The sequence below is a fragment of the Balaenoptera ricei genome, chromosome 1 (assembly GCF_028023285.1).
Source record: "Balaenoptera ricei isolate mBalRic1 chromosome 1, mBalRic1.hap2, whole genome shotgun sequence".
In the NCBI taxonomy this organism is placed as follows: Eukaryota; Metazoa; Chordata; class Mammalia; order Artiodactyla; family Balaenopteridae; genus Balaenoptera; species Balaenoptera ricei.
The window spans coordinates 112546735-112574203 of NC_082639.1; the positions used below are offsets into that span (position 1 = coordinate 112546735).

Here is a 27469-nt window from a genome sequence, read left to right on the forward strand (position 1 = left end):
CTTCCTCATCTATAAATCGGGGATAGTAAGGCCCTCTTCATGGGGTTGTTGTGAGGCAGGAGTGATGTATGTGAAAAAGCCCAGGGCTCTACCTGGCGTAGAGTAGATGCTTCGTGAATGTCAAGTCTGAGAGGTGGTCAGAGTAGACGGGTATGGGCTCACCTGCCTTGTCATGTCACTCTTCCTTCCAGACCCGCCCATACCCTGGAGCAGATAGCCCCCGGAAACAGGGATGGGGTCTGGGGGAGCTGGAGCCGGAGAGGAGCAACACAGGGAATGCTGGGGGGAGCCTAACAGGGGGGCTGCCCTCTGGAGCCTCTTCAGCAAAGGTTCGTTCCATTCCCGGGCTAAGCTCAGGCTCCGGCCTCCCTTCTGGATCGGCTCCTCCTGACACAGGTGTGTGCCCAGGCCCCCAGGTGATCTGGTCTCGTACTGGCTGTGGAGGAACGCCACTGGGACATGAAGCCAGCAGCTGTGAGAGATGTGCCTCAGCGCATTTCCCCACCTGCCGGAATGGGCTGGCAGACATCTCTTCTGGGGGGTGAGTGTCTCGGCACCATGGAGACTCCCTTCTTCTAGAACAGCAAATGGAGAGTTGCCTGTATTATGGCTGGACCCACCTCGGACTCAGCCCTGAGGAAACATCCCGGAACCTGAAACAGCTAATGAAAAGGAACCCTCCCTCTGAAGGGTAGGTGCTGGCCTGAGGCCCTCCTGCCCAGCTCTCCCGTGTTCCTCGCCAGGGTCTAGGCTGCTAGGGAGGCCCCATCAGCTGTTGCTGTGGCTGGACTTGCTTTCAGTACTTCCTGCAATTGGCTGTTGTCCAAGGAAGTCACCAGACAGTGCCAGAGGGGCTGCTGGAGAGCAGCTTGTCCAACTCCTCGCCACGGCCCCCCCGACACACGGGGAAGTGGAGGCCCAGAGGTTGTTTGCTGGCTGACCTTGTGCAAGCACTTAACTCTCAACTTGCTCATCCTCATCTGTGACATGGGGGTGACAGCTGGCCGAGGGTTACAGCAAGGATGGGAGGGATTGATGGAAGGGGTTAACCGGGCAGGGTCCCTGGGGCAGTACCATTCCCTCCATCTCTGGGTGCAGCCCCTAGGGGACCACGCCAGTGGGGAGGAGGGGAGGACGGGTGGAGGAAAGAGGGCTCAGGCAAGGTGTTACCACGTGTCAGTACAGATTTTGACCCCTCAAGGGCGTTGGGAAGCTTTGGAGAACCAGTCTCTTCTACTCTTGGGTCCTCCGTCCTCTTCTCTTGGTGTTGTCAGGGAAGCCTCTTGGCCCCTTCCATGGGGTGGGGCAGGGCATCTCTGGAGAGAATGGGGTACCCAACTGAGCTCCAGGCCAGGACTGAAGGCCCCAGATCTGAAGAGGGAGGGAGACATACTGGATTGGCACCCAAGCAAGGTGGGCTTGGGAGAGGGCAGTGAGGAAACAGTTGGGATCATCTCCATCCGAGATGAGAAGGCCACAGGCCATCTGAAAACCACTTTTTGTTTGAAAAAGAGGGTATGAGAGACTGCTTCTGACGGCTGGAACTGCGGCAGGAGGAAGGCAGTCTCCTGGCAGTGAGGTGTCTAATAAGTGGAAGAGCTGGTACTAAGTTATTGCAGATTTAAAAGCAAACAAGACACGGGCAGCCCCCAGCTGGCATTTCTGTGGAGGAAGGCTATCTGTGCAGAAAGGGCAAGGTCATTTCCCTCTAAGGAAACAGGGAGGATGTGGGGCTTTGACTCCTGTTCTGCTTCTCCTCCCAATCCCAGTATTAGCTGCTGTGCACAGTGGCCTGCTCTGGGCCAGTTGCTTCAGATACACTGTTTACCCCTCACTGTCCTGCAGGGAAGGGGCCCCTGTTGACAGAAGAAAAATGAGGCACAGAGAGACCAAGAGATAGCTGGTGAGCAGTGCTGGACCTGAAACCCAACACTGATCCCAGAGTCCACGCTCTCTGTGGCCTTTGAGGCAGGGAGGAGGACAGCTCCTTGGGAGGGAAGTGAGGGGCATTCAGTGTCTTCTCTGAATTCTCTCCCCACTCAGTTCCAGCCGTCACCCTCTGCTTGTAGGCAGAGTTGGGCTGGAGTCACAGCATCCCTCACAAGCCAACTGGTGCTGGCCAGTCGCCCACCCAGACTAGACAGAGAACAAGCAGCCACCCTTCAGTATTCATCCCAACAGGTCTCAGAGGTCAGTGTGACAGTCACATGGTTCCTAAGGGACTGTCGGTCTAGGAATCATTAGAACACCTCACTCACCCACCCGCAGTGCCCCCATCTCCCCCACACTGGCCTCGGCTGCCCCTGTCTGTGCTCCTGGAATATTTGCACTGACCTAGCCCACTCCAGGCCAGACTCATTAGGAACTCAAGATTCTCATAAAGAAAGCTGTTTCCAAAGACGTCTTATCTCTCTGTTACATCTGGGGGGCGGAGGTGGGGACGGGGGCTGGGGGGTGGGGAAATCCTCTCGGGCCAGGGTTGGTGAATAAGGGAAGAAGGGAGAATACTGGGGAAACTGGACTCATGAGAGGTTAAACACATTGCAAGAATCCGAAGAAAAGATCAGTGGTAAAATCAATGATTGTGATTTGTGGCCTGACAAGTCCATTCATCAGATGGAAAAGATAGGGCCAAATGGCTGGGCCTAGAGTAGACAGAGCCCAGAAATAGCTCCTGGGGAGCCCCTTTGTAAAGAAGGGGCCCTAGAGGACAGGGCAGAGGTGAGGCCTGGTCTCCTGGAGGGATGGCCGGGGACTCCTCTCACAGCCCCTGCATTCTGGGAAGTCAGGGCTGTCTGTGTGGAAGGCACTCCGGCTCCTGAAACATGGGTTTGACCCAGGCCCACATCCTGGAAGCAGTATTAAATGGTGGGCCCCTGAGACGAAATGTAGGGTGAGCAGCAACTGAAATGCTGAGCTGAAGAAAACCCCTCTTGTGCTCCCGTGGGGTAGCCTTGCTTCCCAGCCCACCCAGAGCTGGGTGGCAGGGGGACAGTCTTACGTCATGCACTCACTGTAGGTATGGAAGAAACGGTCCATTTTCCACAAAGCCTGGATACTACATTTCCCTCCAGGTGGGACCAGATGCCTGAGAACAGAGAGGACAGAGATGCTCGAGGCTCCAGGTACCTCATGGTAGGCGGAGACATTGTCCTTCACTGTCAAAAATGTCCAGCTCACCAGGTACTGTATTTCAACAGACTGTGACCGACACCGATGCAGAGTTCTGGCCCTTATTTAATGTGCCCCCCAAACATGTCGCTGGCTCTCCTGGCCTCAGTTGTTCCATCTGTATAGTGGATGAAGAGGGAGGTTTCATTGCGACTTAGGAAGCCTCACTGTCAAATATTTCGTGTCCTCTGGTATGGTATTTTTACAAGGTCAAGGAAGAGTCTTGTAGAAATCCTGGACTAAACTGCAATCTGGAAAGTGGTGCATTCTCTTTGAAATCAAGATGGAGAAATATTCTGGATGCCATCTATGAAGTAAAAAGCAAATGGCCTGTCTCCTAAGACTGCAGCCAAGCCAGTTCTGGTCCAGGCTGCAACTTGCACCTCCCTGCAGGCAAAACAGCTGCGAGTGGAAGGCTGTAGAAACCCCTCAAGGAGAGCTGGAGTTGCATACGTGATTTGTGATGTGGTCTCAAGGGACGCTTTCCTACTCTGGGCCTTGAAATCTTGTGCAGCAAGTCTCTGGGGACAAAATGTTTGATGGTCGGAACTGATGGGGAAGGGGGGCTGTGGACCTGGGGAAGTAATTAAAGGTTGTCTGATGTACTCCAACACACCAGACACAAACCCACCTCCCAGGCAGGCCCTTTGAAATGGCTCCTCTCTGCTGGCTGAGGGAGACCCTCTCCTCAGGTTCTGTGTCAGATGCAGCTGGTGCTGTTGCCAGAAATCCCAGGACCACGGCTCCCTCTGTCCCCACTTTCTCACCCCGCAAGAAACCAAGACTTGAGGTTTTCTAACAATTAAGATTCTTCTCTTTTTTTTATTTATGAGGAATGTATATTGTTAGTCACTTTTACCAAGGGACACATAAAAGTGGAATCATAAAACTGACTGCACCCATCGTGGCACCCAAGTCTACGCTTGGGCTCTTCCCCACTCTGCTCTTGGAGTCACTACCAAGACCCCAAAAACCAGCAAAATCCCTTCAACGTGAGTAAAGGAAATAGCTTGAAGCAGTGACAGTTTTTACAAGTGATTATTCAAAGAATGCACAATAGCCACAGTTCAGACAAATCAACTACAAAGATCATTAAAAAGAAAAGAAAAAAAGCTGGGGAGAAGAAGGTCTTGCTTACTAAAATCAAAGATTGGACGAAAAGGTGAAGAGAACACTCTAGGTGGGAGTTCTGCCTCTGTCCCATGTGACTCAGAGGGGCAGGGGTGGGCGTGGCCGCGCAGGGCCTGACACAGGCTTGTTTCCAGCAGATGCATGGGTACAGGGAAGCCTTGCTCTCTCCCTACAGCAGAAACTGAATACTGTAAGTTCGCTAGACAAGATCTTGGGGCAAGCAGGGGCTCTGACCTTTTGAGAGCACCCGTGCTCCTGGTTAAAGAAGAGGCAGCCGAGTCTGAGCTCTGCAGGAGATTCCAATGCCCAAGACGGTCCACAGGGGCCGAACATGCCGAGGAATCAGTAGGTGATACCCTCCAGCCTGAAGAACTAGGGAGATGAGCTGCCTCCTGGGGCAGGACTGATTTTGTGTGCCATCAGGAGATTCACAGGACTGAGGGGCAGGCCCCTTCCACCCCAGAAGACAGGCACTGTTTCCCTCCTAGTTCCTTGGGACACTTTGGTGTTCTGCAAAGGTATCCTTAATGTATTTAAAGACTTACGTTTTCTCACTTTGGTCAAAAGTACAGAGAGAACGGTAGCCACAAGAATAAATGTGTGGATGCGGATGTATCCACTGCTGAAGAGGTGGGACAGACAGGGGGTTAACTACTCGGTAGCTTGCGGGGTGTGGGGGAGGATGGAAAATCATCTGAGGGCACTGGCTCAGCATGTTCACAGATAATGATAGAGGAATCATCCAGAGGAAAGAGGCTCAGGCCTGGAGGTGGCAGGGCCTCTATACTTTCCTTGAGCATGTCTGGCTGGCTTAGGCCCAGAGCCAGACTCCACAGAGAGTCGAAGGCTCTGACAAGAGTCCACAGTACCTTGAGGGGTAGACCAAGGGTCCCATCTCAGAGTTTTAGGACAACCTGCCCTTTCACCTAGAACTACTGTTGAATGTCAACCCTATAAAGATTCCCTAGCAGGCAGGGAGACCTCAGGTCTGTGACCCGCCCACAAACAACCTTCTGAAGCTATCAGGCAAAACAAAAGCACTTGGTTAATCAATGGAAAATGACATCTGACTTTTAAATCTGTGCAATTACAAGGTTATCTGTAGCTGTTAGGAATCAACATTTACGGCATTCTTTTTAAAACTCCCAATTTACCCATGATTTAGTCACCTTCCCTTGGTGTCACGGTCATAAGAAACATGCTGGGTGGAACAGTGATCTGACCCAACATGATTTTTTGCCCTTATTCCTGCTAGGTCCTGATTATCTGAGCAGAGATGATTTACCCTCTAGGATTTATCCTGGGTTTTTTTCCTACCAGTTGGTTGGGGTCTGTGGCGCTACTTCCCCCATTGGTAGGACAAATTCTTAGCAATGCTTTAGGAGGGACAGCTGGGAGCTTGGCAACATGCCAGGATATGTCTGCTTCCCCAGGAGGTGGTCTGTGTCACCCCTGCAGGGCAGACTTTCCCTATCGCTCGGGCAATTCCTTTAGCCCCGTCTGGCTGGTCCCAGCCTTCCCTGCCACCTGGGGAAGGGATGCACTTCCCAAGCAGCAGCCTTCCCTGCCTCTCGGCCCCTCCCAAGCCAGCTAAAGTGCACAATCCGAAGATCACTGAGCCTTATCTGCAGATTCTGATCACTGCTTGGCACTGGTAACAAGCTGACTGCCGTTTTAAACTCCTGCCCTTACAAATGTTTCACCAAATTGTTTAAGTTCATCTCTTTACCCTCTTGGAGGAAAAGGTAAAACTTAATGATCATGAAGGAATCTCAGAAGGGGAGGAGGGGAAGCAGAGGGGCCTCAGAATCCACAAATGAAAAATCATCAGTCCCTGGCATGATTCACACTGTTGACTGGAACCTAATCGAGACCACAAGAGGTCAGTGTAGCAAACACAGAGGGAACGGAAACAGAAAAAAACGAAGAAGGAAGAGGAAGTGGGAGCAAAGAAGGAACAACCCCTTCTCTCTGCCCTTAGGTCTCTACCCCTCTGCTTGGGAAAAGAGAAGGGGGATGGCTAGACCTGGCCTAGTAATCCCAAAGAAAGCAGGAAAAACAGGAACCCAAAGTTCTCAGTGTTACCAATTGTGGTTCCATTTAAAAAAAAAACAAAACAAAACAAAAAAAAGGAAACCAAAAACCAAAAACCCTTGACCAATGTGATGAGGAATGCTACGACCTCTCTCTCACCCCAGTGTGAAACACCCTGACCCATCAGTCACCGGATCACACTACACTGGGCAGAGGTAAAAATTCTTCTCCTCCTGGGGTTTGCTTATCCAGTTCCCGTAGCCCATGTCCTTCAGACTTTTTTTGAAGTAGTTCTTGGCTATCTCGTAGTCACGGGCAGCTCTCTTGGCCTCACCATAGGAGAGTCTAAGTAGATCCCTGCGGTACCGGAAGGAGCAGAGCTTCTTGAATAGAAGGAAAATGTTCTTTTTGGAGACCCGGGATAATTCATTCCGTGGCCTGGAGAAACGAAAGCACTCACTGTTCACCTGGGATGGAATAGGTGGAGACACTGGTGGGGGGATGGCGCAGGGGTGCGTGTGGCAGCTTTTAAGCTCCGGTGTTGGGCAACATGACACCCCCTTGGGGCTCAGGCCAGGACGCCTGGCTCTGCTTTTGCTGTGCTCTCCCAGCTCCTTACCCATCCACGGTGCCTCTGGTCCCATCTAGGATCTCTAGGTCATAGCCGTCAGCCAAACACCAGTTGACGCTTGTCTCCTTGGTCTTCCCGGATTGCCTCTTGGAATCGTATACACTGACTCGGCCAACCTAGGAATTCCAGGAGTGATGGGAGAAAGATGGAAACCTTTCAGGAAAAAGCTTCTGAAGCAGGGACTCAAGACTCACAGGAAAGAGGGAGTTGTGGGGTCATGATCTTTCCCCCTTATCTAGGATTCTGTTTGGCTAAGACTCAGACGTACTAACTCCACCTCAATTCAAATGGATTCCAGCCTAAAAGAAGGAAAGCCCTTGGCATTCAAGAGGAGGAAAGGGTAAGTTCTGGGGAAACGAACTAAGGCTCCCCTTGCCCACACTGTATGTTTTTGCTCTGCTGATAGGATTACTTGAAAAGGAGAAAACGTCAAGGGAAAAATGGATGGGGTTATAGCACCTTGGGGTGGTTGACAATGAAGGGATGTCGGAGTCCATCCTCAAACGCACTCCCATCTCTTGTCACACGACAGCAAATGGCACGGGTCAGATGCCCTTGGCTGAAAAGGTAACCTGGGTACAAAAAAGAAATGCACACACCTGTGTTTGCACCAAATGCTGTGAAGCGGCAGAGGCATGTGGGGAGTGTGAGGGTACAGACAGAATTGTCAAGACAGAGAATCAACTCCCTACTTAGGAAGCACCTTCTAACTGTGGCTGCCCAGGATATACAGGGATCATCAAACATTTAAGCACAATACATAAGGTTCCAGGTAAGGCCAAGGGCTGAGGAGAGCAAGGAAACTCATACACTGCAGTTTTAAGCTGCTGTGTTTCTTTACTCATCTTGAAAAGACTTGGCTGGCATGTCGTTACCTAGGCTCACTGCCTAAACCAATCTTCCCATCACAGCAGACCAGACACTCAGAATCAATCACTAACCACTGAATCGAGCACGCTTTGAAAAGGGGAGACATCATGTTAGCACCTGGCAACGAAGCATGCGGTTTGCTGGGATTTGGGCACCAAAATGACAGTCGTTTCAGCTCTGAAGACAGGTCCTTACCCAGTGTGACGGACTTGAGATACACAGGCTGCAGGAAGTGGGTCAACAGCGCCCCCTGCAGGCCGAGCACGTTCCAACGCAGGATCTTGTCACTACAGGACATGGTTCGGAGTCTCTCCCCCAGCCGAATGCCGTCCCACGTGGGCACAATGTCACTGGACTCCACTGGGATTGTGCCTTCTCCTGGATAAGAGACTTGGGTCAGACCCGCAGGGGCCCTTGGACCGAGCCCCTCTCTGGCGTGGTGTTTCTGCTCCTTAGACTTGGGCCAGATGCTACTCACTCATTCGTTCTTCATATATTTCATAGCACCTACTATGTGCTCGGCACTAGGCTTGGTGCTGGGAAACAATGGTGAGCAAAACCAAATAAGATCCTTGCCTTCCTAGAACGTTTATGGGGGTGAGGGGATAGAAAGGGAACGGAGCAGGCACTAAACACGTAAGTCAACACACGTAAGAATTCTAGATGGTTCTGAGGGAGCTATGATGGAGGACAGCCAGGGGAACCTCCTGGGATAGGACTGTCAGGCGGGCTGAGACACGAAGGAGGAGAAGGAACAGCTGAGAGTGTTTCAGACACAGAGAAGAGCAAAAGCAAAGGCCCTGAGGCAGCAGGGGGTTTAGCTGTTGAGAGAGCTGACAAAGAGCCAGTGTGGCTGAAGCACAGGTGAGTGGCACGTTTTGCTTTTATGTGAAGTGTGGTGGGAAACCACTATAGGATGGTGGGCTTTTTGTTTTTAGTGAGCTTTACTGAGATATAATTCACCCATTTAAAGCATATACTTCAATAATTTTTAGTATATTCACAGAGTTGTGCAACCATCACCACAGTCAATTTTAGAACATGTCATCACCCCCAAAAGAAACCTCCTATCCTTTAGAAGTCAGTACTTCATTCCTTCTTATGGACAAATAATATCCCATTGTATGGCTAGAACTCATTTTGTTTATCCATTCATCAGTTAGTTGATGGACCCTGGGGTTGTCTCCACTTTTGGGCTATTATGAACAATGTTCCTATGAACGTTCCTGTATTGGTTTTTGTGTGGATGTATGTTTTCATTTCTCTTGGGGATGGTCCTAGGAGTGAGTTGCTGGGTCATATGGTAGCTCTGTGTTTACACTTTAGGGTTTTGAGCAGGGAAGTGACATGATCTGTGTTTGAGGGTCACTCTGATAACTGTAGAAGGATGGCCTGAAGGGAACAGGAGTGGATGTGAGGAGACAGTAGGAGACATTAGAGGACAGTGGAGGAGGGGGAGCTGGCAGACATGGTGGAGAATCAGCAGCCAACTAGTCAGGAGGGGACCCGGGCACTTGGCGTCCTCCTGTCAACACCTCAGGCTTGGTTCTGCATCATTTTATTTCCATTTTCTCCAATCTTCCCTGAGGTGATCCCATCCATTTCCATCGCTATAAAGATCAACCATAGGAGGATGACTCCCAAACTTTTATTTCCAGCCATTTCTCTCCTCTGAGCTCTAACTGGGTACTTCTGCCTCCTATTTGATTTGGAGATCTCCCCAGCTACCTAATTCAAAATGGAATCTTGATCTTCCTACAGATCTTCTCTGACCTACATCTTCCCTCTCCCTGGAAACAAGACCCTGGTACCTCAACAACTAATGGCAAAAACCTGGCAGTTGTGCCCTGGCTCTGTGACGGGCCTGGGGCTTTGCAGAGCCTTTTTGTGGGAGAGGGAGGACGTGTCACTCACCGTTCTCTACCTTGGTGCGGAGCTTGCCTTGTTTGGGATTCTCAAAAACAGGGTAGTGGCGGGAGTCTGTGCTCTCCACAGCACGGTCACTGCAGGACTTGTCAAAGAGGGCGCCGTCGCCACATGGGGCTGTGCTGCAATACAGGGGCGTCTGTTAAAACCCACCTGTGCAGATATATCTCTCCAGTTTCCTGGGGCTCAAGAACAGCTTGATGTGGGAGACACAAGGGTTTTTTCTGAAGCCTACTACAGGCTACCGGAGTGGGTAGAAGCACATGTGAGTCACTCCACACTGGGGCGTGGACCTCAAACAGAGTCAAGCGTGGCCCATCGAACAAGCTCTGATTTACGGACCAGGAGAGCATTCAGATACCCAGCTCTGGAAGCCTGGCAGGGCTGGCTCTGGTGGCCACAGAGACTGTACAGACCTGATATAGAGATGGAACGACACGGTCTTTTTTATTTGGAGCTTTTCTCCTCCCTTAGCAGGCTCAAATATACTATCCTTCGCAGTCTGGGGGTTGTACTTCATTAACTCGCTGTAGAGAAACCTACAAGAAAAAAGTCTGGTTAAGAAGACTGATTCTGGGAACAGCAGTTGCTTCTATAATCTGATCCCAAGCAAGGACAAGCCTTAACAGTGCAGACCTTTCAGGGTTTCTCAGGTTGAAACAGTTGGTAGGAAATTCTCCATGGGAGACCTCAGCATTTCTTAAAGCTAAGTTAGCCCTTTCAGGTCAGTTCCATTTCTGCCAAGAGCTTCTCGCTCTGGCAGCTGCAGGGATTCTAGGGCAGAACAAACTGATTCAAGGACTATAGGGGGCTGTTGCTTCTCTCCCTTCATAAATTAAAGAAAAGGTGAACTGGAGGGGAAAGCTGGCAGGGCAATGGGTTTGTTTGTAGGTCCTCAAATGGAGATGGAAGGCTTCCTCATCCCTACAGCACTGAAGATCAAGAGGTCATTGTGTGCTTTTAAAAAAGGGCTTGAAGCAGAGTTAGCAGAAAAAGAGCTCTTAAACAGCAGGCTGAGTAGGGGCATGTAGCCGGGTCACAGAAGGGATTGATTCTGTAAGACAGGTTCAAATGGACAGGTGAGGCAAAGGCTGACACTGCAGGGTCGAGGACCTGCCCGTCAGGTGGGTGTCAGAGCCGCCACGCCCTGCGATCTCACTCACCTGATGAAGCCTCTCCGGGAGATGATCTCTGCGTGGCAGTCATTGACGGTTTCTCCCTTTAGGCTTAGAGAATCTCCTTTCACACAGCGATTCCCTGGGAAGGCAGTTTAAGCAAATGTGAAATTTCCAAAGGAAAATGATGATGAATAGGGTAGAGGCTGTTTGTTCTTAAAGCCTGAAGGCAGAAACAACCTCAATTTATCAGATCCTGACTCCTGTATTCTTTTCACTAGGAAATGAGAATTCGTTCCCTGCTCTGAATTAACTGTAGCTAAAATGAAATATAAGAAGAGTCTTCTCTCTGCCTTAAATTCACCCACACAGGACCCCAGGAGAGAATGAGGTGCTTCCAGTCACTGCGGGGGGTGGAGAGTTGGGACACATTTCAGAACCCACTTACCTGTCCCCAAGCTGACCACGACACCCAGGTCTTCAGAGTCTTTCTTCATGATGATGGCAGCCAGGATCTTGCGGCCAAGCAAGGAGGGCTGGAAACTGTTGGTGAGAGCATTGAAGCACCGGTGGCTCAGCATGGCTATCTGGTCGTGGAAGGTGCTGCCTGTGAGAGGAAGCTGTGGGGACAGGGGGCCATGTCAGGGCCACCAAGCCTCATCTGTGTCCACCATGTTTCAGAGTGGGCAGGGAGGTCGAGTTCTACTGGACTGGTGGGGTCATCTTTCCCCCTCTCACGTCTAGTGTCCCAGTTCTAGGTTCTACTGAGTCTAATATTAAAGCCTAGGAATAGTTCACATGATAGCAAGTTAAGAGCTGACTCCACCCAGACAGGAGTTAGCAGGACCCCCAAAAAAGATAGCACCAAAAGTAGACGTCTTAACTGTCTTTGGCTGTGCTTCTGGGGACCTTGAGAGGAGGAGCATAGTTCTTCTGAGACTGGCCCCTGTCACTGGGGTTACCTCTGTGAAACCCATGCGCTCTGCCTTCTCGTCCTCCCCAATCAATACGCGGAGGGCCGCATCTGCTGCTTCCTGCTTGCCTTGCTTCTTGCTGTGTGCGCAGACGGCTGGGAACCAGCGACCCCCAACTTTTGCTTGGTAAACGAACCTTGGGGATTAGAAGCAGGGAATAAAGACAAGCACCTTACCCCGACAGCCGCTCCAGAAAAGGGCTGGTTTCGCTCAAGATGCGGCCAGTCTTGCCAACACGTGGCCCCATCACTCTTGACAGCTCTGTTCCTAAGGCAGCATTTCCCAGACTTTGGATATTCATGAATCACAGTGTGATTTCCGCTAGATCCAGATATCACTTGGAGCATTACTACTTAATATTTTTCTCTAAGTTGACTCTTTTTAAATGTAAACACATTTTAAAAGGACACTTCATATCACTACTGTAAATGGAAGATGAGTATCACTTGCCATAAACTGAAGGTGGCTGTAAAACTGACTATGATAAAAATCATGTTTTAAATTCTGACAAGACACTATTACTTGTAAAGGCTCTAGGCCTGTCTTTTATCATAGTGTAGCAAGTATTAGGGAGGGTTTAAAGAAATACTAACACCACATGTGGACTTTCTTCTTAACTAAAGCAAAAATGAGAAGGGAATGACTTTCTCCCTGCTTGCATCACTTTTTTAATGCTCTGTCTGATTTTTTAAGTACCTGACTCCATTTCTTCATTCATTTCCTGATTAGCTCAAGAGGACTTAACCTGGAGAAGTCAGAGAGTCAAGGTCAGCCTTAGCTCAGGGAACCACACCTTTATGAGGAGTTATTTTTCGATTCCTGGAGGCCTTGTGATGGCTAAGGGGAGTGGAGTGTACCCTGGGCACTGGTGGAGCAGGGAAGCAGGCAGTGCTGTTGGGGGGCCCTGCAGTTCCCCTCCCTTCCTGGCTGGGGATCTCCACAAACACATCAGAACATGATGGAGCAAAACAGCCTGGGCAGCAACCAGACAAGGTTTCAAGAATACTAGCTTTTAACCAGATCCTAATCTGCTTTGGGGAACCCAGCTTTGGATAATCCAACTGCATACAACAAAGGTTTCAGTATCAAGATTTATCAGTCAGCTCAGGCAGTGAAAGGAATCAATCTTTATGTTCAGCCTTACTGAGCTTCTCACTATTCCTTGCTTATCCTAAGTAGCTGAATGCCTTTGCCTCTTTCTTTGATGCTGCTGACTGGTTTGTGCCGGCCAGTGGGTTAAAGTTCAGTGAAGTAAGAGGAGAGCGGCATGAAAAGATGTTGAAGAGAGGGGATGGGGGCCAAACCATGTAGGATCTTGACCTGAGGGATCCAGGAGAATTTCATGAGTGTTCTATGAGTTTGAAAAGAGTATGAACTCTTATGCACAAAGATATACACATACATCCATATATGCATACACATACATACAAATATATATATGTATATATATAAAATAAAGTTTGTTAATTGTGCAACTAGAATCCATTAGAGCTGCGTGGTCCAATATGATAGCCACTGGCCACACGAGGCTATTAACTTTAATTAAAATTCAATACAACTAATAATTCAGTTCCCCAGTCACACAGCCGCATTTCAAGTGCTCAGTAACCACATATGGCAAGTGGTTAGCCTTTTTAGTGGAATGCTGGGGACAAGAGCCCGATTGGAATAAATTAAGGAAGTGAAGACAATGAAGACATTGACTACAAACAATTCTTTTGAGAGGTCTGACTGTGAGGGGAACAGAAAGATGAGGTGGTACCTGGGGGGAGATGTGGGGTCAATGGAAGGTCTTTAGAAGATGGGCACGGGCATGTTTGTAGGCTGATGGGAATGATCCAACAGAGGGAGCAACTGATGATGAGAGAGGGAGATAACTGAAGGAGAAGACGAGAGGGAAGGGATCCAGGGCACAGGGATGGGAGGAAGGATGCTTCCTGCATACTGGTACAGATGTAACGTACAGACGAGGTAGGAAGGTGGATTTGGTGATGGGAAGGTAAGGTGTCTGTCATTTGGTTATTGCTAATTTCTCAATTAGGTGTGAAGTAAGGTCATCAGAGTGAGAAAGAGGGGTTTTGTGGAAATTTGAAGAAAGAGGCAAAGGTCTGAAATGATTTTCTTAGAGTAGGAGAGAAAATGTAGTACAAAAATATAGTAGAGGGCTTTCCTGGTGGTGCAGTGGTTGAAAATCTTCCTGCTAATGCAGGGGACACGGGTTTGAGCCCTGGTCTGGGAAGATCCCACATGCCGCGGAGCAACTAGGCCCGTGAGCCACAACTACTGAGCCTGTGCGTCTGGAGCCTGTGCTCCGCAACAAGAGAGGCCACGATAGTGAGAGGCCCGCGCACCGCGATGAAGAGTGGCCCCCACTTGCCGCAACTAGAGAAAGCCGTTGCACAGAAACGAAGACCCAACACAGCCAAAAAAAAAAAAACTTAAAAAAAAAAAATATAGGGCTTCCCTGGTGGCGCAGTGGTTGAGAATCCGCCTGCCAATGCAGGGGACACGGGTTCGAGCCCTGGTCCGGGAAGATCCCACATGCCGCGGAGCAACTAGGCCCGTGAGCCACAACTACTGAGCCTGCGCGTCTGGAGCCTGTGCTCCTCAACGAGAGAGGCCGCGATAGTGAGAGGCCCGCGCACCGCGATGAAGAGTGGCCCCCACTTGCCGCAACTAGAGAAAGCCCTCGCACAGAAACGAAGACCCAACACAGCCATAAATAAATAAATAATAAAAATAAAGGAATTCCTTTAAAAAAAAAAAAATATATATATATATATATATATATATAGTAGGAAAAATGCCGGGGACTTCCCTGGCGGTCCAGTGGCTAACACTCTGCACTCCCAATGCAGGGGCCACAGGTTTGATCCCTGGTTGGGGAACTAAGATCCCACATGTTGCACGGCACGGCCAAAAAAAAAAAAAACTGCCAGGAAGAGGACAAAAGTGGGGGTGGGGGGCAAGTGACACTCCCTTACTTAAAACCCTTCAATGTCTCTCCACTGCTTGTGTGGCTGGAGCATAACATGGCCCACAAGGTAGACCCTCCAGTCTCATCTAGCATCAGGCCTCCACTGTGCTCTCTGCTCCACCCATACTGGCCTTCCTGCAGCCCTTTACCAGCTCTGTGGACTTGGGGGTACTATCTCCTTTGCCTAGAACCCTCCCTCTCTCTTGATCATCCCTAAGATCTCAGCTTAGGCTTCACTTCTCAGGGAAGCCCTCTCCCCTCTCCTTACTGAGTCAAGTCATGCTATGTAGATTCTCACTGCATCATGCAACTGGAGCTCTTTATAATACATATCAAGTATGAGATCTTACATTTCTTTACATGATTATTGATTGATGTCTGACTCCTGTTCTAACAAATACAATGTCCTCTATAAATATCTGTTGAATGAATAAATAAAGTAGGGAGACCAGGAGACTACTGCCTGGTTTAGGTAAGAGAAGAGAGTGGCTTACCTGAGAGTGCCGACACTGGAGGCGGAAAGAGGAGGAAGGGATCTGGGACACAAATTGTAGGTTCAATAAGCAGAACTTAAGGATGGTTTGGCTGAAGGGGGTGAAGGGGATAGGGAAGATGGTCCCCAGGTTTTTGACATTTTACTTAATGTGGAGCCTACATATTCCCTACTAGGAATGCACCTGGGTCACTTATCTTTTTAGTTGATGTTGCAAATAGGGTATTCTCTACTACGTTTTCTAACTGCTTATTACTGTATACAGACAAGTTCTTGACTCTTATACCTCACTTTGTAGTCCCCTGCTCTCCTAAATTCTCCTTTGTCTCTAACATTTCTTTAGTTTTCTCATGAATATTCCAGGTATACTATCATATCATCTGCAAATAATGATAACTTTACCTCCCCTTTCCTCTCTTTACACTTACTTCTTTCTCTAAACTGATTGCATTAGCTGGTAATTCCAGAATGATATTAAATGACGATGACAGTGGCATCCACATCTTCCTCCTGACTTTAATGGGAACAGTTCTAGGTTCAATAATAAGTAAGCTGCTGACTTTGGACTTCAGACTTGTATTTTTATCATTTAAAGGATGTATTCACTAATTTCTATTTTCTTAACAGCTTGGTTTCTTAATCTGAATGGATGCTGAATTTTACTACACATCTTTTTGGAATCTCTGGAGATGATCATGTGGTGTTTCTCCTTTGACCTATTAATGTGGTAAATAATAATAATAATAATAAAAAATATCTTAATGTAGACTAGTCTTTGCACTACATTGAGATACTATTTTTTGCATTTTAGAATGCTCACAGTGTAGAGGAAGAGATTCTTTATACATCGTTGGTGGAAGCAGAAACTGGTATAATTTCACTGGAGGAAAGTTTGGCAAAATTTACCAAAATTTTAAATGCACGTATACATGTTATTCATTGCAGCCTTATTTATAATACCAAAAGTTTGGAAACAATCCAAGTATTCATCAGTAGGGACTGGTTAAATAAATCATGATAAACGCCGTACACTGGAACACTATACTTTGTAGTTATATAGAAAGAGTATAAAGTTACATGAAAAATTTTCTAAGATAATACTTTTATGTGTAAAAAGCAAGCTAGAAATCAATGCATATATGTATTTCTGTGTAACAAAAGGGGGGAATATAATTGCTTGTATTTATATAAAGATACTGTGGAAGAACGTATAATACTGTAAAGTTACTACACGTTGGGGGGTGTGTGTGTGTGTGTGTCTGTGTGTCTGTGTGTGTGTGTGTAGGTAAGAGCTGGGTCAAAGTGAGAATGAGCTTTTTATATTTTTATTTTTGAATAATATTTTTTATTTTGCATCATCTATTACCTATTAAAAAAAACCCTTAAAAACCAATGTACATTGACTCATGGCCCAGAAATTCCACTCCTGAGAATTTATACTACAGACAAGTTTGTACATGTAAGCAAAGACATACAATACAAGGATGTTCACTGCAGGAGTGATTCTAAGAGTAAGACCAAAACCAACCTGAATGTCACCGGAAGTTAGTTAAATAGATTACGCATGGTGGGGCTTCAAACAGAAATAACAACATTTTCCTTCTTAAACTAGGTGGTAAGTAGTTGGGTGTCCACTTTAAGAAGACCTTTTACATCTCTTGTTTGATAAAGCAATTTAAAAATTGTAAGTGTCTATTCAATGAAGCATTATGTGGTAGATATATACATGCTTATTTGTAATGACCTCTAAGACACACTGATAAGTAAAGGAGTCAAGGGGTAGAACAGAAGATTATGATATATACTTAACTTTAAAAAACAAAGAGAGGGCTTCCCTGGTGGCGCAGTGGTTAAGAATCTGCCTGCCAATGCAGGGGACATGGGTTCGAGCCCTGGTCCGGGAAGACCCCACATGCCGCGGAGCAACTAAGCCCATGAGCCACAACTACAGAGCCTGTGCTCTAGAGCCTACGAGCCACAGTTACTGAGCCCACATGCCACAGTTACTGAGCCCACGTGCCACAACTACTGAAGCCTGTGTGCCTAGAGCCTGTGCTCTCTCTAGATGCCACGACAATGAGAAGCCCACGCACCGCAACGAAGAGTAGCCCCCGCTCACCACAACTAGAGAAAGCCCGTGCGCAGCAACGAAGACCCAACACAGCCAAAAATATATAAATGAATTTATAAAATAAATAAATAAATAAAATAAAAATAAAAAACAAAGAGAAAGGAAAATGTGCTAATATGTGCATGGAAATTTCTAGAAGGACTTAAGAAACTGGTAATAGCGTATGAATCTGGTGAGGGAAACTAGAAGTCTGAGATAGAAATGAGACTTTTCGTTGCACATTTTTTCAATCAGCTTGAATGATTTTCTATGTACATATAAATTAGTTTAAAAAAATTAAAAAGGCTCACGCTCACTGGAAGAGTGGCTGTCTTCTCAAGATGGCTGATCTAGTGTCTTCTCGGAGGCCCTGGGGACAGGGCTCCCTCAACATGCCCCTCCTGTCATTCACAGCTAATGCACATCCTTTCTTTCCCTGGGTTATAAGCTGTTCCCACTGTGTGACACACGGCTGTAGCCAGGACAGGAACACTCACTTGGGCTCGTGAGGAGGTCCGGACTGGTCGACCAACTTGAACTCAGCAGCAAAGCCATGCGAGCGGGCGTACTCTAACAGGCCGCCCACGGGGTTGGTGTTCAGGTATCTGACGAGCTCGCTAATCCTCCTGACCTTGTTGGGCATCACCGATTCCAAGTTATCAAATGATTCCGTGTTCATACTTCCGGGCTGAAGGAGAATCAGCCAAAGAGGAATCATAAACACTTAATGGAAACTCTGAGGGGCTCATGGGCAATCCTAAGCCGCTCAGTTGCTAAAAACGACCTGTATCTTTTGAGTAGAAAATGGCCCCACCTGGTCATCAGAAGATGTTGAGCTGGTCGCCTCCCCTTGCAGGGCCTTCATGGCTTCCTCTGCAGCCATCTGCTTTGCCGCCTTCTTGCTGGGGGCACTGGCAGTGGGGAAAGTATGGGTTCCCATTGCAACGCAGTACTGGAACCTGACAGGAGATGAAAGGAGAGGATTAAACTGGTTTTGATGGAAGAGCTTTACCTAGCCTTTGTCAGGTTGTCATCCTTTACGACTTGTAATTTCCTTGCACACATCGCCTCTGTGCCTTGGCTCACGCAGTCACTTCTGCCTTGAAGAGCCGGTGCCTTTCACCCTCCTCCTGCCCCCAGTCTCTCTTAGCCTGGCTGACCCCTATTCAACATTTTTAAGCATCAACCTAATTTCACCTCCTCCAGGAACCCTTCTCTTGAACATGTAAGTCTGCAGAGCCTCAGAGCAGAGAGCTTCTCAGGTACGCCCAGGTCTTGCACCTTTTAGTCCCACCACCAGTAACCTCCAAGCCGTGTATCTCCCTTGTGCTTGGTCCCTGCTTTGCCCTTTGAACTCCTAATCCCAGATTCTCTGCTCCACAAGCAGCAACCATGCTCTCAAGGCCCCCCATTTTCCATATTGAAAACAGGAGTGATTGCTCAGTGAAATAATCTGCCATCTCTGAGGAGGCAAAGAAGAAAATGTATCTCTCTCTTTTTTGAGAAAACCTCAGCAGAGATACATGATACAAGAGATGTACTTGGGGTCATGGGCAGGGCCTTCTCTGGATAGGAGGCGGAATTCACAGGAGCTCCCCAACTTGTGCACACACTCAAGCAATGTAGTGACGGGGTTCTTCCCAGAAAGGAAGGATGTTGCTGAAGGGGTGGTAGTCTGGGACTCTGCAGTCTGGAGAAAATGAGAGACAAAAAAAACAAAAACAAAAACAAAAACAAACTGAGAAAACACTGGCTATTCCATCACAGCAGAGGGAATGGGGATGGGAGAATTTCTTTCGGTCAACTGCATGTTTGGGGCTGGCTTTCTAAAGGAAGAGGGTTGTGGGGATGGATTTTTCTAGGCCTTGCAGGAAACAGTAGTTATTTAAATGTTCTTCGTCTCATTTCTTATCTGCCAAGAGAGGAGACTGGATTCAATAATTTTTAACGTCTCTTTCAACCCTGAAATTCTGCAATTCCAGTTAGGTTGGGAGGGGGCACTAGAACGGGAGCTGGGTATGAGAAGAGGAAAGGTGGGCTGGTGAGGCAGGGGAGAGGGGAGAGTGGGAAGCTGACTCTGACACAGTGGGTTGGGTAGGCTGAGATTGTTTCAAGAGGGTCAGATGAAGTTCTGATACTTCACAGACTTGGAGAGTGAACTGATGTCCTCCCAGAGGGCAGGACACCTACCTTCTCTGATTCTTTCTTCGAGGAACAGTAGTATGATTCTTCTGATCTTCCACTGTCTTTGGCTTTAGCTTCCTCAAGCAGAATTGTCATGGCTTTCATAGCTGCATCCTGCTTGGCCACTTTCTTGCTGCCAGCTTCAGCTGGGGGAAACTCTCGGCCACTGATGACAACTTGGAATTTAAATCTTGATGGAAAGTGATTAGATGTGTGAACACTAGTCTAGGCCATCCCTTCTGCCCTCTCCAAAGAGATCTTCACCCTGAAATTTCCTGCTACACTAAGGGGCTTGTTGACTTGTGAAGGAGATGGAGGGTAGGCCAAGGAACTCCTGTCCCTTTGGAGGCTCAGCCTGTTCCTATTTTTTTTGGAAACAAAGCAGCCAGTGACTCTCTCTCCAAGCTCATTAGAGCAAACATAGCCACAGGTGATAGGAAACTAGCTCAAGGGAAACCCACTATCTTTTAGCAATGAATTAAGATCAAGTCTGTACAAAAAATGATGAGCTAAAATCACCATTACAGTCTTGTTAGCAACCAAAGAGCCTTTACCCTAAAGCAATGGTGGTAGACTTGGCCACCTCAAGGGCAGCTCCTAAGGAAAGCGAAGGCTTCTTACAGCGCAGTCTCACACTCCCCAGACACCTACAGGGATCAGATACCTGCCCCTTTTGGGGGCCTATTTTCGTCCCCAACCTACCCTCAGAGATACACCACTCTCACGGTTTCTTTTGAGTCATCCTACAGCTCTATTTGTCTGATGCCTGAGATGAAAGGAATTTCCCCTTGTTATGCAGAGAACCAAAAAGCATTTGTTCTAGGCCTCTGGACTTAGCTTAGACCGTCTCTGTTCAAGCTTTCATATTTGTTCAGCTCTTTGCTCAATCTGGGATTTCATTTAGAAAAGTAGGTCAAATTTCTTATTTCCTGGTTCTTCTGAAATATTTGAGCATGGCATCAATGTTTCTTATAGCTGGAGTCCAAAGAAAGGTTAACCGCAAAACCCACTGCTGTTCCCCAACTCTGGGGAGGGGGATGGTGGGAGAAGAAAGAGAATGACGGCCATCCAGTCTCTACCCCAGACAGAAGCACACCAGTCCTGGCCCTGTCAGCTTCTGGACAGACGCACCCCTCTTCTTAACAGCTCTCCTGCAATGCCATCTCAGTGTCATGAAGACGGTCAGGATAAGGAGGAAGGGTCACCGCTGGGAATCCTTACCCTCAGACACCAGCCTACGGTTAATGTAAAAGTTAGTGGGATCCTCTGCTGGCCTCACTGGCGTGCGGTCACTCAGCTTCAGTGGTTTCAGCTCTCCGCTAGGCCCTGCAGCAGCTCCTGGGCCCACCTGTCTTCCTCAATCTGTCCGCTGGCTTGGAAGAGCCTATGGTGCAGGGCTGGGCCAGCTGTCTGAGTGAGGTAATTTCTGATTTCACAGCTTAGGAGCAGCAGCAAGTGCTAGCCCACCCATCTGTGCAGAGGCGGTGCGTAAAATTAGAACCACCACCTTCAACAGACAGGCAGCCGTGCACCCTACAGCATCCTTTCCCTACGGGAGCGGAGCAGGAGGGGGGTGGGGAGGTGCGGTTTGGACCCGCTGCTACTTAGCAGCACAACCCACCCTTGCTCTCTGTGTGCAGCCTGCCGCTACCCACCTGTTCCTGCACCCCCGGGGCGACTCAGCTCGGGGGGAGGGAGGACGGCACATGGAAGGGGGCGGGAAGGGTGTCAAGTCTTCATTACCTCTGGCCTTAGGAGGCAGGCATAACACTGATGCATGGCAGCTAATCATCTCCAAAGAAGCTTCATTTTAGCCAAGGCTGCCAACCTCCCCCTTGCTCAGCCAAGATTTTGGCTGGGCTGAGGTCTACATTCCCTGCTCAAGATGTGGAGGAAGGGCCAGACAAGGGTGATTCAGCCCACAGGCAGAAAAAAAGAGGGAAAAGACAGGGGCCACCAACTGGCACTGCTCATGAGTCAGCCAAGACTCCATCAGGAGCAAGAGCGCCTGACCCCAACCGTAGGCACAAATCCTGGGTGGTCTCTTACCGAGGTTCATGGGGTGGTCCACTCTGCTCTATCAGGTTGAACTCACAGGTCTGACTAGCGAACTGAGCATATTCTAACAGGCCGCTGATGGGGTTCTTCAGCTGACACTCTGCCAGTTTCTTGTAGGGTGAACACCGTGGTAAGCCATGACTGTAGAAGGAGGGCATCTCCATGATGGCTCGAAACTCACCTGGTGCCGCGTGGATACTATTCAAGTCATCTGGGATGTCATCTGTGGCCCACTGGCCATTTTCAAAGTCAACATACCCCGTTTTGGAGGGGCCATTGTCATGAACAGGTGGTTTCGGTTTCAGTTTTATTGGTTCTGGTGTGACCTCTTGCCTAGTTTCTAACTTTACGACGGGTTCCTGCCCATTCTCCACTTTTTCTGTGGTGACCATGCTGTTTGAGGCATCTGACGCAGGTAAATTGCAAGTGGGGAGCTCTGCGATTTTTCTGGTCTCCTGGATAGCAGCTTGAGTGGTTTCCGGAACGTTGTTCGCGTTTCTCTTGATCTGTATCCTCTCCCGCTTCTTATCGGTCAAATGCCATATGGGAGGGGTCGTCCCTTGCCTGTAGACGTCCCCCTGCCTTTCCAAGTCAATCAGCACGGCAGTCACATCTCGGGCCTTGGTGAAGCCAATGTTTTTAGCCAAATTCAGGGCAGAGGAGCTGGACACATTAAACAGGTAATCGCAGATCTTTTCCTTGATCTCAGCCATGTCGAGAGGCTCAGGAGGATCTTCCAAGCCAGATGTGAAGCTTCTGTCTTCAGTTTCCAAACTGAAGTCTGAGCTTGGAGCTCCCTGGCTATGACTGTCTGCTCTCGCTACTTGGCTGGGCTGGTTCCAAGCCTGAACCGGAACTGAAAGTCTCCACAAAGGGGGCGTTCCTGCCTCCCGATGCAGCTTCCCCTTCTTTGCCAGAGAGTATAAAACTTGATTGATTTTCTTCTTTTGGGCTTGGAGCTTCCCAGCCAGATCATGCGCTGTGGTGGCCTTCCCTTCCCCAAGCTCCGCCAAGAGCTTTAAGATCCTTTGTTCCTGATCCTGGCTGATAGTCAGTTCCTGGAAACGTGCGGAGAGCCTATCAACACCGCTCCATGGCCGAACCCGGCCACGTGGGAAAGGATGCTGGAACCCTCTTGGGAACACCTGACTTCTGAAAGGCACACCCCTGGGGACACCCGGGATCTCAAAGTACCCACCTCTGGCAGGTGGTCCTGGAAACCTTAGCCTGAGTCCAGGGAGGAACAGTGGCAGTGATGGTGCCTGTTTTCCAATTAGGGGTGCTTCTGGGAGTTGCCCCTTGAGAAACTCTATTTGCTGGAGCTGGAAACTATTAGGATAAGATCCCAGCCCCGGCTGCTGGTGTCTGAGCTTGCTGTGCTCATAGCCTTGAACGGGATGGGTTTGGTATCTGTTGAGGGAACGCCCCTGCAGAACAAGAAGATGGAAAAGAAAGTGAATTGGGACTGCAGCAGCGAGCCTGTCCCTCCCCCCTGCCTGGGGTGGGTGTGAGGGTCGCGCCTGATTCCTAATAAGCTGAGAAGGCAAGTGAGACGTGGGCTTGTGACCTAGCTAGGGTGGCCCGCCCACCTCATAAGTACTACCTGTGGACCCAACAGAGGGAGGAGATGGAAGAGCAGGAAGCAAGACGTATAGAGTCACAGTGCTCGCCATTCTGGTAAACGGGTGGCGGTCTGAGAGAAGATGGCGCAGCTTGTGGCCTACAGAACCGGGTTCTGAAGACACGCTGTGGAAGCAGCTATTGGGAAGTAGCTAAGGGGGTGTGGGAGGCTAGGCTAGGGCCGAGGTATCCAGGAAGAGACGCTGCCAACTCCGCACAGCCAGGGGAGCCTGGTGGTTTGGGTAGAAGTGCCCAGTGTCCCTTCCAAGTCTGGGCACCACACTGAAGGACGAGAACCATGTGCCTTTTTTCTAAGGACAAAAGGGACCCTGGGGGTGTCAGTAAATACCTTGCTGCCCGTCCCCGGGGCTTGCATATCTAGGAACAATGATTCCTCACGCTCACATCCCCCTTGTCTGATTCTCCTGAAGGCTACAGGGACCTGCAGGCAGCTGCGTCCCTTTCTTCAATAACTTCAGCCTTCTACTCCCCGACCCCTGCCCCCCGTCACCATGAGGGGATTTTAGCACTCTTGCTGGTCAAGCTCACGGCATGCTCGCTGCACATCTCCTTAGTGCGGCTCCAGTGATGGCCACCTCCACCTTTCAGCCACATAAGTGGCTTGTGCGGCTCCTCATTCAATCTCACTCTTACTTGAGCCGGGCCACTATCAAACCTCAAACCCTGAAACTTTTCCAGGGTCAGTGAACTTTTTCTGTAAAGGGCCGGAGGGGCATTCAACTGTAGCACAAAAGCAGCCACAGGCAAAATGTAAAACTTCCTTTACAAAACCAAGGGGAAGGCTGCACTTGGCCCGCGGGCCGCAGTTTGCGGACTCCTGCTCTTCTCAGCCGGCAACTTCCCTGTGTTTCTACCTCCATCCCTGTAGCTGCGGGTCAGCCACTCCTGGTTTGTCTCCATTCTGGCTTCACACACCTCCTCATTCAGCCTGGATCTCACGGTCAGTTCCCTTCACCACCCAAGGCCCGCTGTCCCCTTTTTCTGTTCCAAAGCTTCCAAATGGTGCTGGAGGAGGATACCGCCGCACCACGCTAATGGGGCCATATAAATTCCTCCTCTTGAACTTCTGTTAGGTTTTCACAGCTGTTTGGTGGTCAATTCAGTACAACAAACATGCGCTGACTCAATGTGGATTGAGCTCTCTTCTTTAAAAATTCTCCTCCAATGGCTGGGCTACCACCTGTGCTGAAGCTTAAGACCTGAATTTTCAGATGCCTAGACGATCTGTCTGTCCCCTTAGATATCCTGCCATTACCTCAAATGCCACACATTCTGAACCAAATTACTCTTTTCCCTCAATCCAGCCCCTTCTCCTGTGGTTCTTATTACTGTTAATGGCAGCATTCTCCTCTGAGTTATTAAGGCTGGAAACCTGAGTCATCTTTTCTGCCTGCCTTCCTTCCTCCCTCCCTCCCTCATCTCCCACACCTCATCAGGTAGTTGCCAAGTCCTACCTTGTCTACCACCTCTATCTTTTCTCTTAAACGTGTCTTTTTCCAGTTCTAGACCCTCATTACCTCTCACATGGGCTACCACAAGTGCCTCTCATCTTTCCATCCCTCTACATTCCAGTGCAACGTGCCTGCTTTTCCCCCTACTGCCACCTATTACAACTTGCTACAGATCTCTCTAAATGCCACCTTCTTCAGACTTCCGAATCCCCCCCGCCGCCCCCATGAGAGTTTCCTCTCCTTGAACTCCTCCCATCCAGCACCTGTTACACCACTTACTTTACCTTTTATCATAGCTACTGATTTTTTTTTAATGGCACATATAGATTGTAGTGTGTCTGAAAGGTGATTAACAATATTAGGTGCCCTAGAAATTATACTCAGCTCTCCACTCTCAATATTCCCCATGTAGTATTGATGGGGGGCTGCAGTCAATTCGACAGTAAGCCCCTGGGGGACAAGGACTACACTTCAGTTATCTTTGCATCCCTAGCACCTAAGGCAGCACCTGGAACAAAGCTGATCCTGAACCAATGTCTGCACGAACAAGACATCGCTAGACATGAATTCCATCTCTTTTCTTGCTCCTCTTGCTTCACACAACCCCCCTACCCCCACCTGGGGCCGAGGTATATGTGAGTACAGACGGTGAGTGTCTGGCTCACAGGACTCAAAAGGATACACGAATTTGTTAACAATAGCTATTTTAGGGAAAAATTAGAGGGAGATTATTAATTTTTTCCTTATACCCCCTAAAATCTCCTACAAGGGAAACCAAGCCAAACCACCACTTGAGAACAGCCATTTGGAGGAGAGCCACTGAATGGCAGTGAGAGCAAAGAAAGTGAGAAACCAACCTCCATGGAGATCATTCCTAAATCCCTCAACATCTCCACTCACCCAACTTCATGCCTATGTACTATACAAACTATGTAACAAGCCACTTAACATTCACTGCTCTGCAAAATTTCACTTTAATCTATTCTCATATATTTAGGATTAAGAGACAAGCCCCCCATCTTTACCACATGGGCTCCAAAGGGTAATATATTGGTTTGCATAAAGAAATGCTTTTCCTGTAAGTCAGGTGTCCCTAATCCTTTTAAAGAAGGGAAAAATATATATACACATGCACACACATATGTATGTATACATACCACACATATATATATACGTGTGTACATATACTTTATATATATTTAAAATCGAGGTATATTTACATATAGTAAAATGTACTGTTAGTATATAATTCTATGAGTTTTGACCATATAGAGTCAAGGCACACACAGCCTTATAACTACCACTCAGATCAAGATGTAGAACATTTCCATTTCCCAAAAACGTTTTCTCATGCACTTTGCAATCAATTCCTTTCCCCACACACAGCCCCTGTCAACCACCGATCTGTCTTGTCTCTCTAGCTTTGCTTTTTCCAGAATGTCATCTAAATGGATTCATACAGTATGCAGTCTTTTGAGTCCAGCTTCTTTTGCTTAGCATCATGAATCTGAAATTTGTCCATGTTGTTGCATATAGCAATAGTTCCTGCCCTTTTCTGCCTAGCAGTTTTCCATTATATTGATATACCAGTTTTTAGAGATAATGAATAAAGCCACTATAAACTTTCTCCTACAGGTTAAGAAGGAGAGGAGACGCTAAAAGTGAAGCATGTTGTCCAAGTGGGGCTAAAGGAGGCGTGAGCATACATGGGGTCCTAGCAGAAAAGAAGAGGGGGACTGTCTTGACCTGGGCTCAGGCCTTGTTCCTCAGAAGGGGGGAGGGGAGTGCATTTTCCCCACAAATCCTCTTCCACGCCTTGCTCGACACAATTAGCAAGATACAAATTCCTAAATTCCTAGAACATAAATTTTGCTTGGCAAGAAAACACACACACACACTCTCTCTCTCTCTCACTCTCTCTCTCACACACACACACAACGCGCATATGTCATGCATGAAAACAGGAGCGTAGGGAGGTAGCTGAGCCAGGGCGAGCAAGTTGCAGGTGGCCCGCTCTGGGCTCTGACCCCAGCGGCTTACCTGCCTCGGGTCCATGGCGCGCCCGAGGCATGTCCCGGTGTCCGCCCGCCGTGACCCTCCCCGAGAGGGACCCTTCCCAACGCGGGTCGTCGGCCTCCAAGACACAAGAGGCTCCTCTGGAATCGGGACAGGCCCAGGCAGGCGGGGAGCAGGGCTGTGAAACGGCTCCGGTTCAATTTCACTTTCGTTTCTTCAGAAGGACCTCCCTCTTTGGAAAGTTTGGCCGAGGGGCGGGGCTTGGGCAAAGCTAGCGTGAGCCGTCTGGTTTCAGGCCGGTAACAAGTTTAATCCCTTCCTTGCATGAGAACTGGGCAAGATACTCTTTTTTAGGAAAACAGCTATAAATACTGAGCTCATTATTCCCCTCATGGCCTTCTCAGGAATACATGGGATAAAGCAAACGGAGAACAAAGCCACCCTGCGAAGCCTAGCGCTGGAGAAACAGCCTGAGGTTCTGTCCTCTTACTCCCAGGTCCACACTAACGTGACCTCGTGTCTCTAATGTGGCAGTGCGGGGGGGGGGGGGGGGGGGGGAGGGGTGGCGAACTCTTCAGATGACTAACGTCCTCACTGTGGACTTTACTCATACTGTAGCATATTAACTGACGCGACCACGTAACAGCCAATATATAGTAGCAAGATAATGATACCAGCAACTGAACA

General features: G+C 48.7%; 1 protein-coding gene across 5 annotated transcripts in view; it reads right to left on the reverse strand.

Annotated features, from left to right (window-relative positions):
* Nucleotides 1-3973: 3973 nt before the first annotated feature.
* Nucleotides 3974-27469, reverse strand: part of ADAR (adenosine deaminase RNA specific) — a 41713-nt gene continuing 18217 nt past the window's right edge. The window contains exons 1-15 of one of the 5 annotated variants that reach the window (XM_059932638.1): nt 26807-26975; nt 21666-23101; nt 19623-19806; nt 19046-19122; nt 18247-18391; nt 17930-18120; nt 11763-11988; nt 11327-11498; nt 10927-11020; nt 10180-10302; nt 9752-9885; nt 8033-8215; nt 7427-7539; nt 6956-7083; nt 3974-6774 (exon numbers count right to left, since the gene is read on the reverse strand). In XM_059932638.1, coding sequence (XP_059788621.1) covers nt 6537-6774; nt 6956-7083; nt 7427-7539; nt 8033-8215; nt 9752-9885; nt 10180-10302; nt 10927-11020; nt 11327-11498; nt 11763-11988; nt 17930-18120; nt 18247-18391; nt 19046-19122; nt 19623-19806; nt 21666-23101; nt 26807-26821 — 3459 coding nt within the window. In that variant the 5' untranslated portion in view covers nt 26822-26975 and the 3' untranslated portion in view covers nt 3974-6536. Of the gene's footprint in view, nt 6775-6955; nt 7084-7426; nt 7540-8032; nt 8216-9751; nt 9886-10179; nt 10303-10926; nt 11021-11326; nt 11499-11762; nt 11989-17929; nt 18121-18246; nt 18392-18973; nt 19123-19622; nt 19807-21665; nt 23102-26806; nt 26976-27469 lie in introns of those variants that run through there. The other 4 variants (XM_059932644.1, XM_059932633.1, XM_059932659.1 and 1 more) reach the window with 4 other exon arrangements.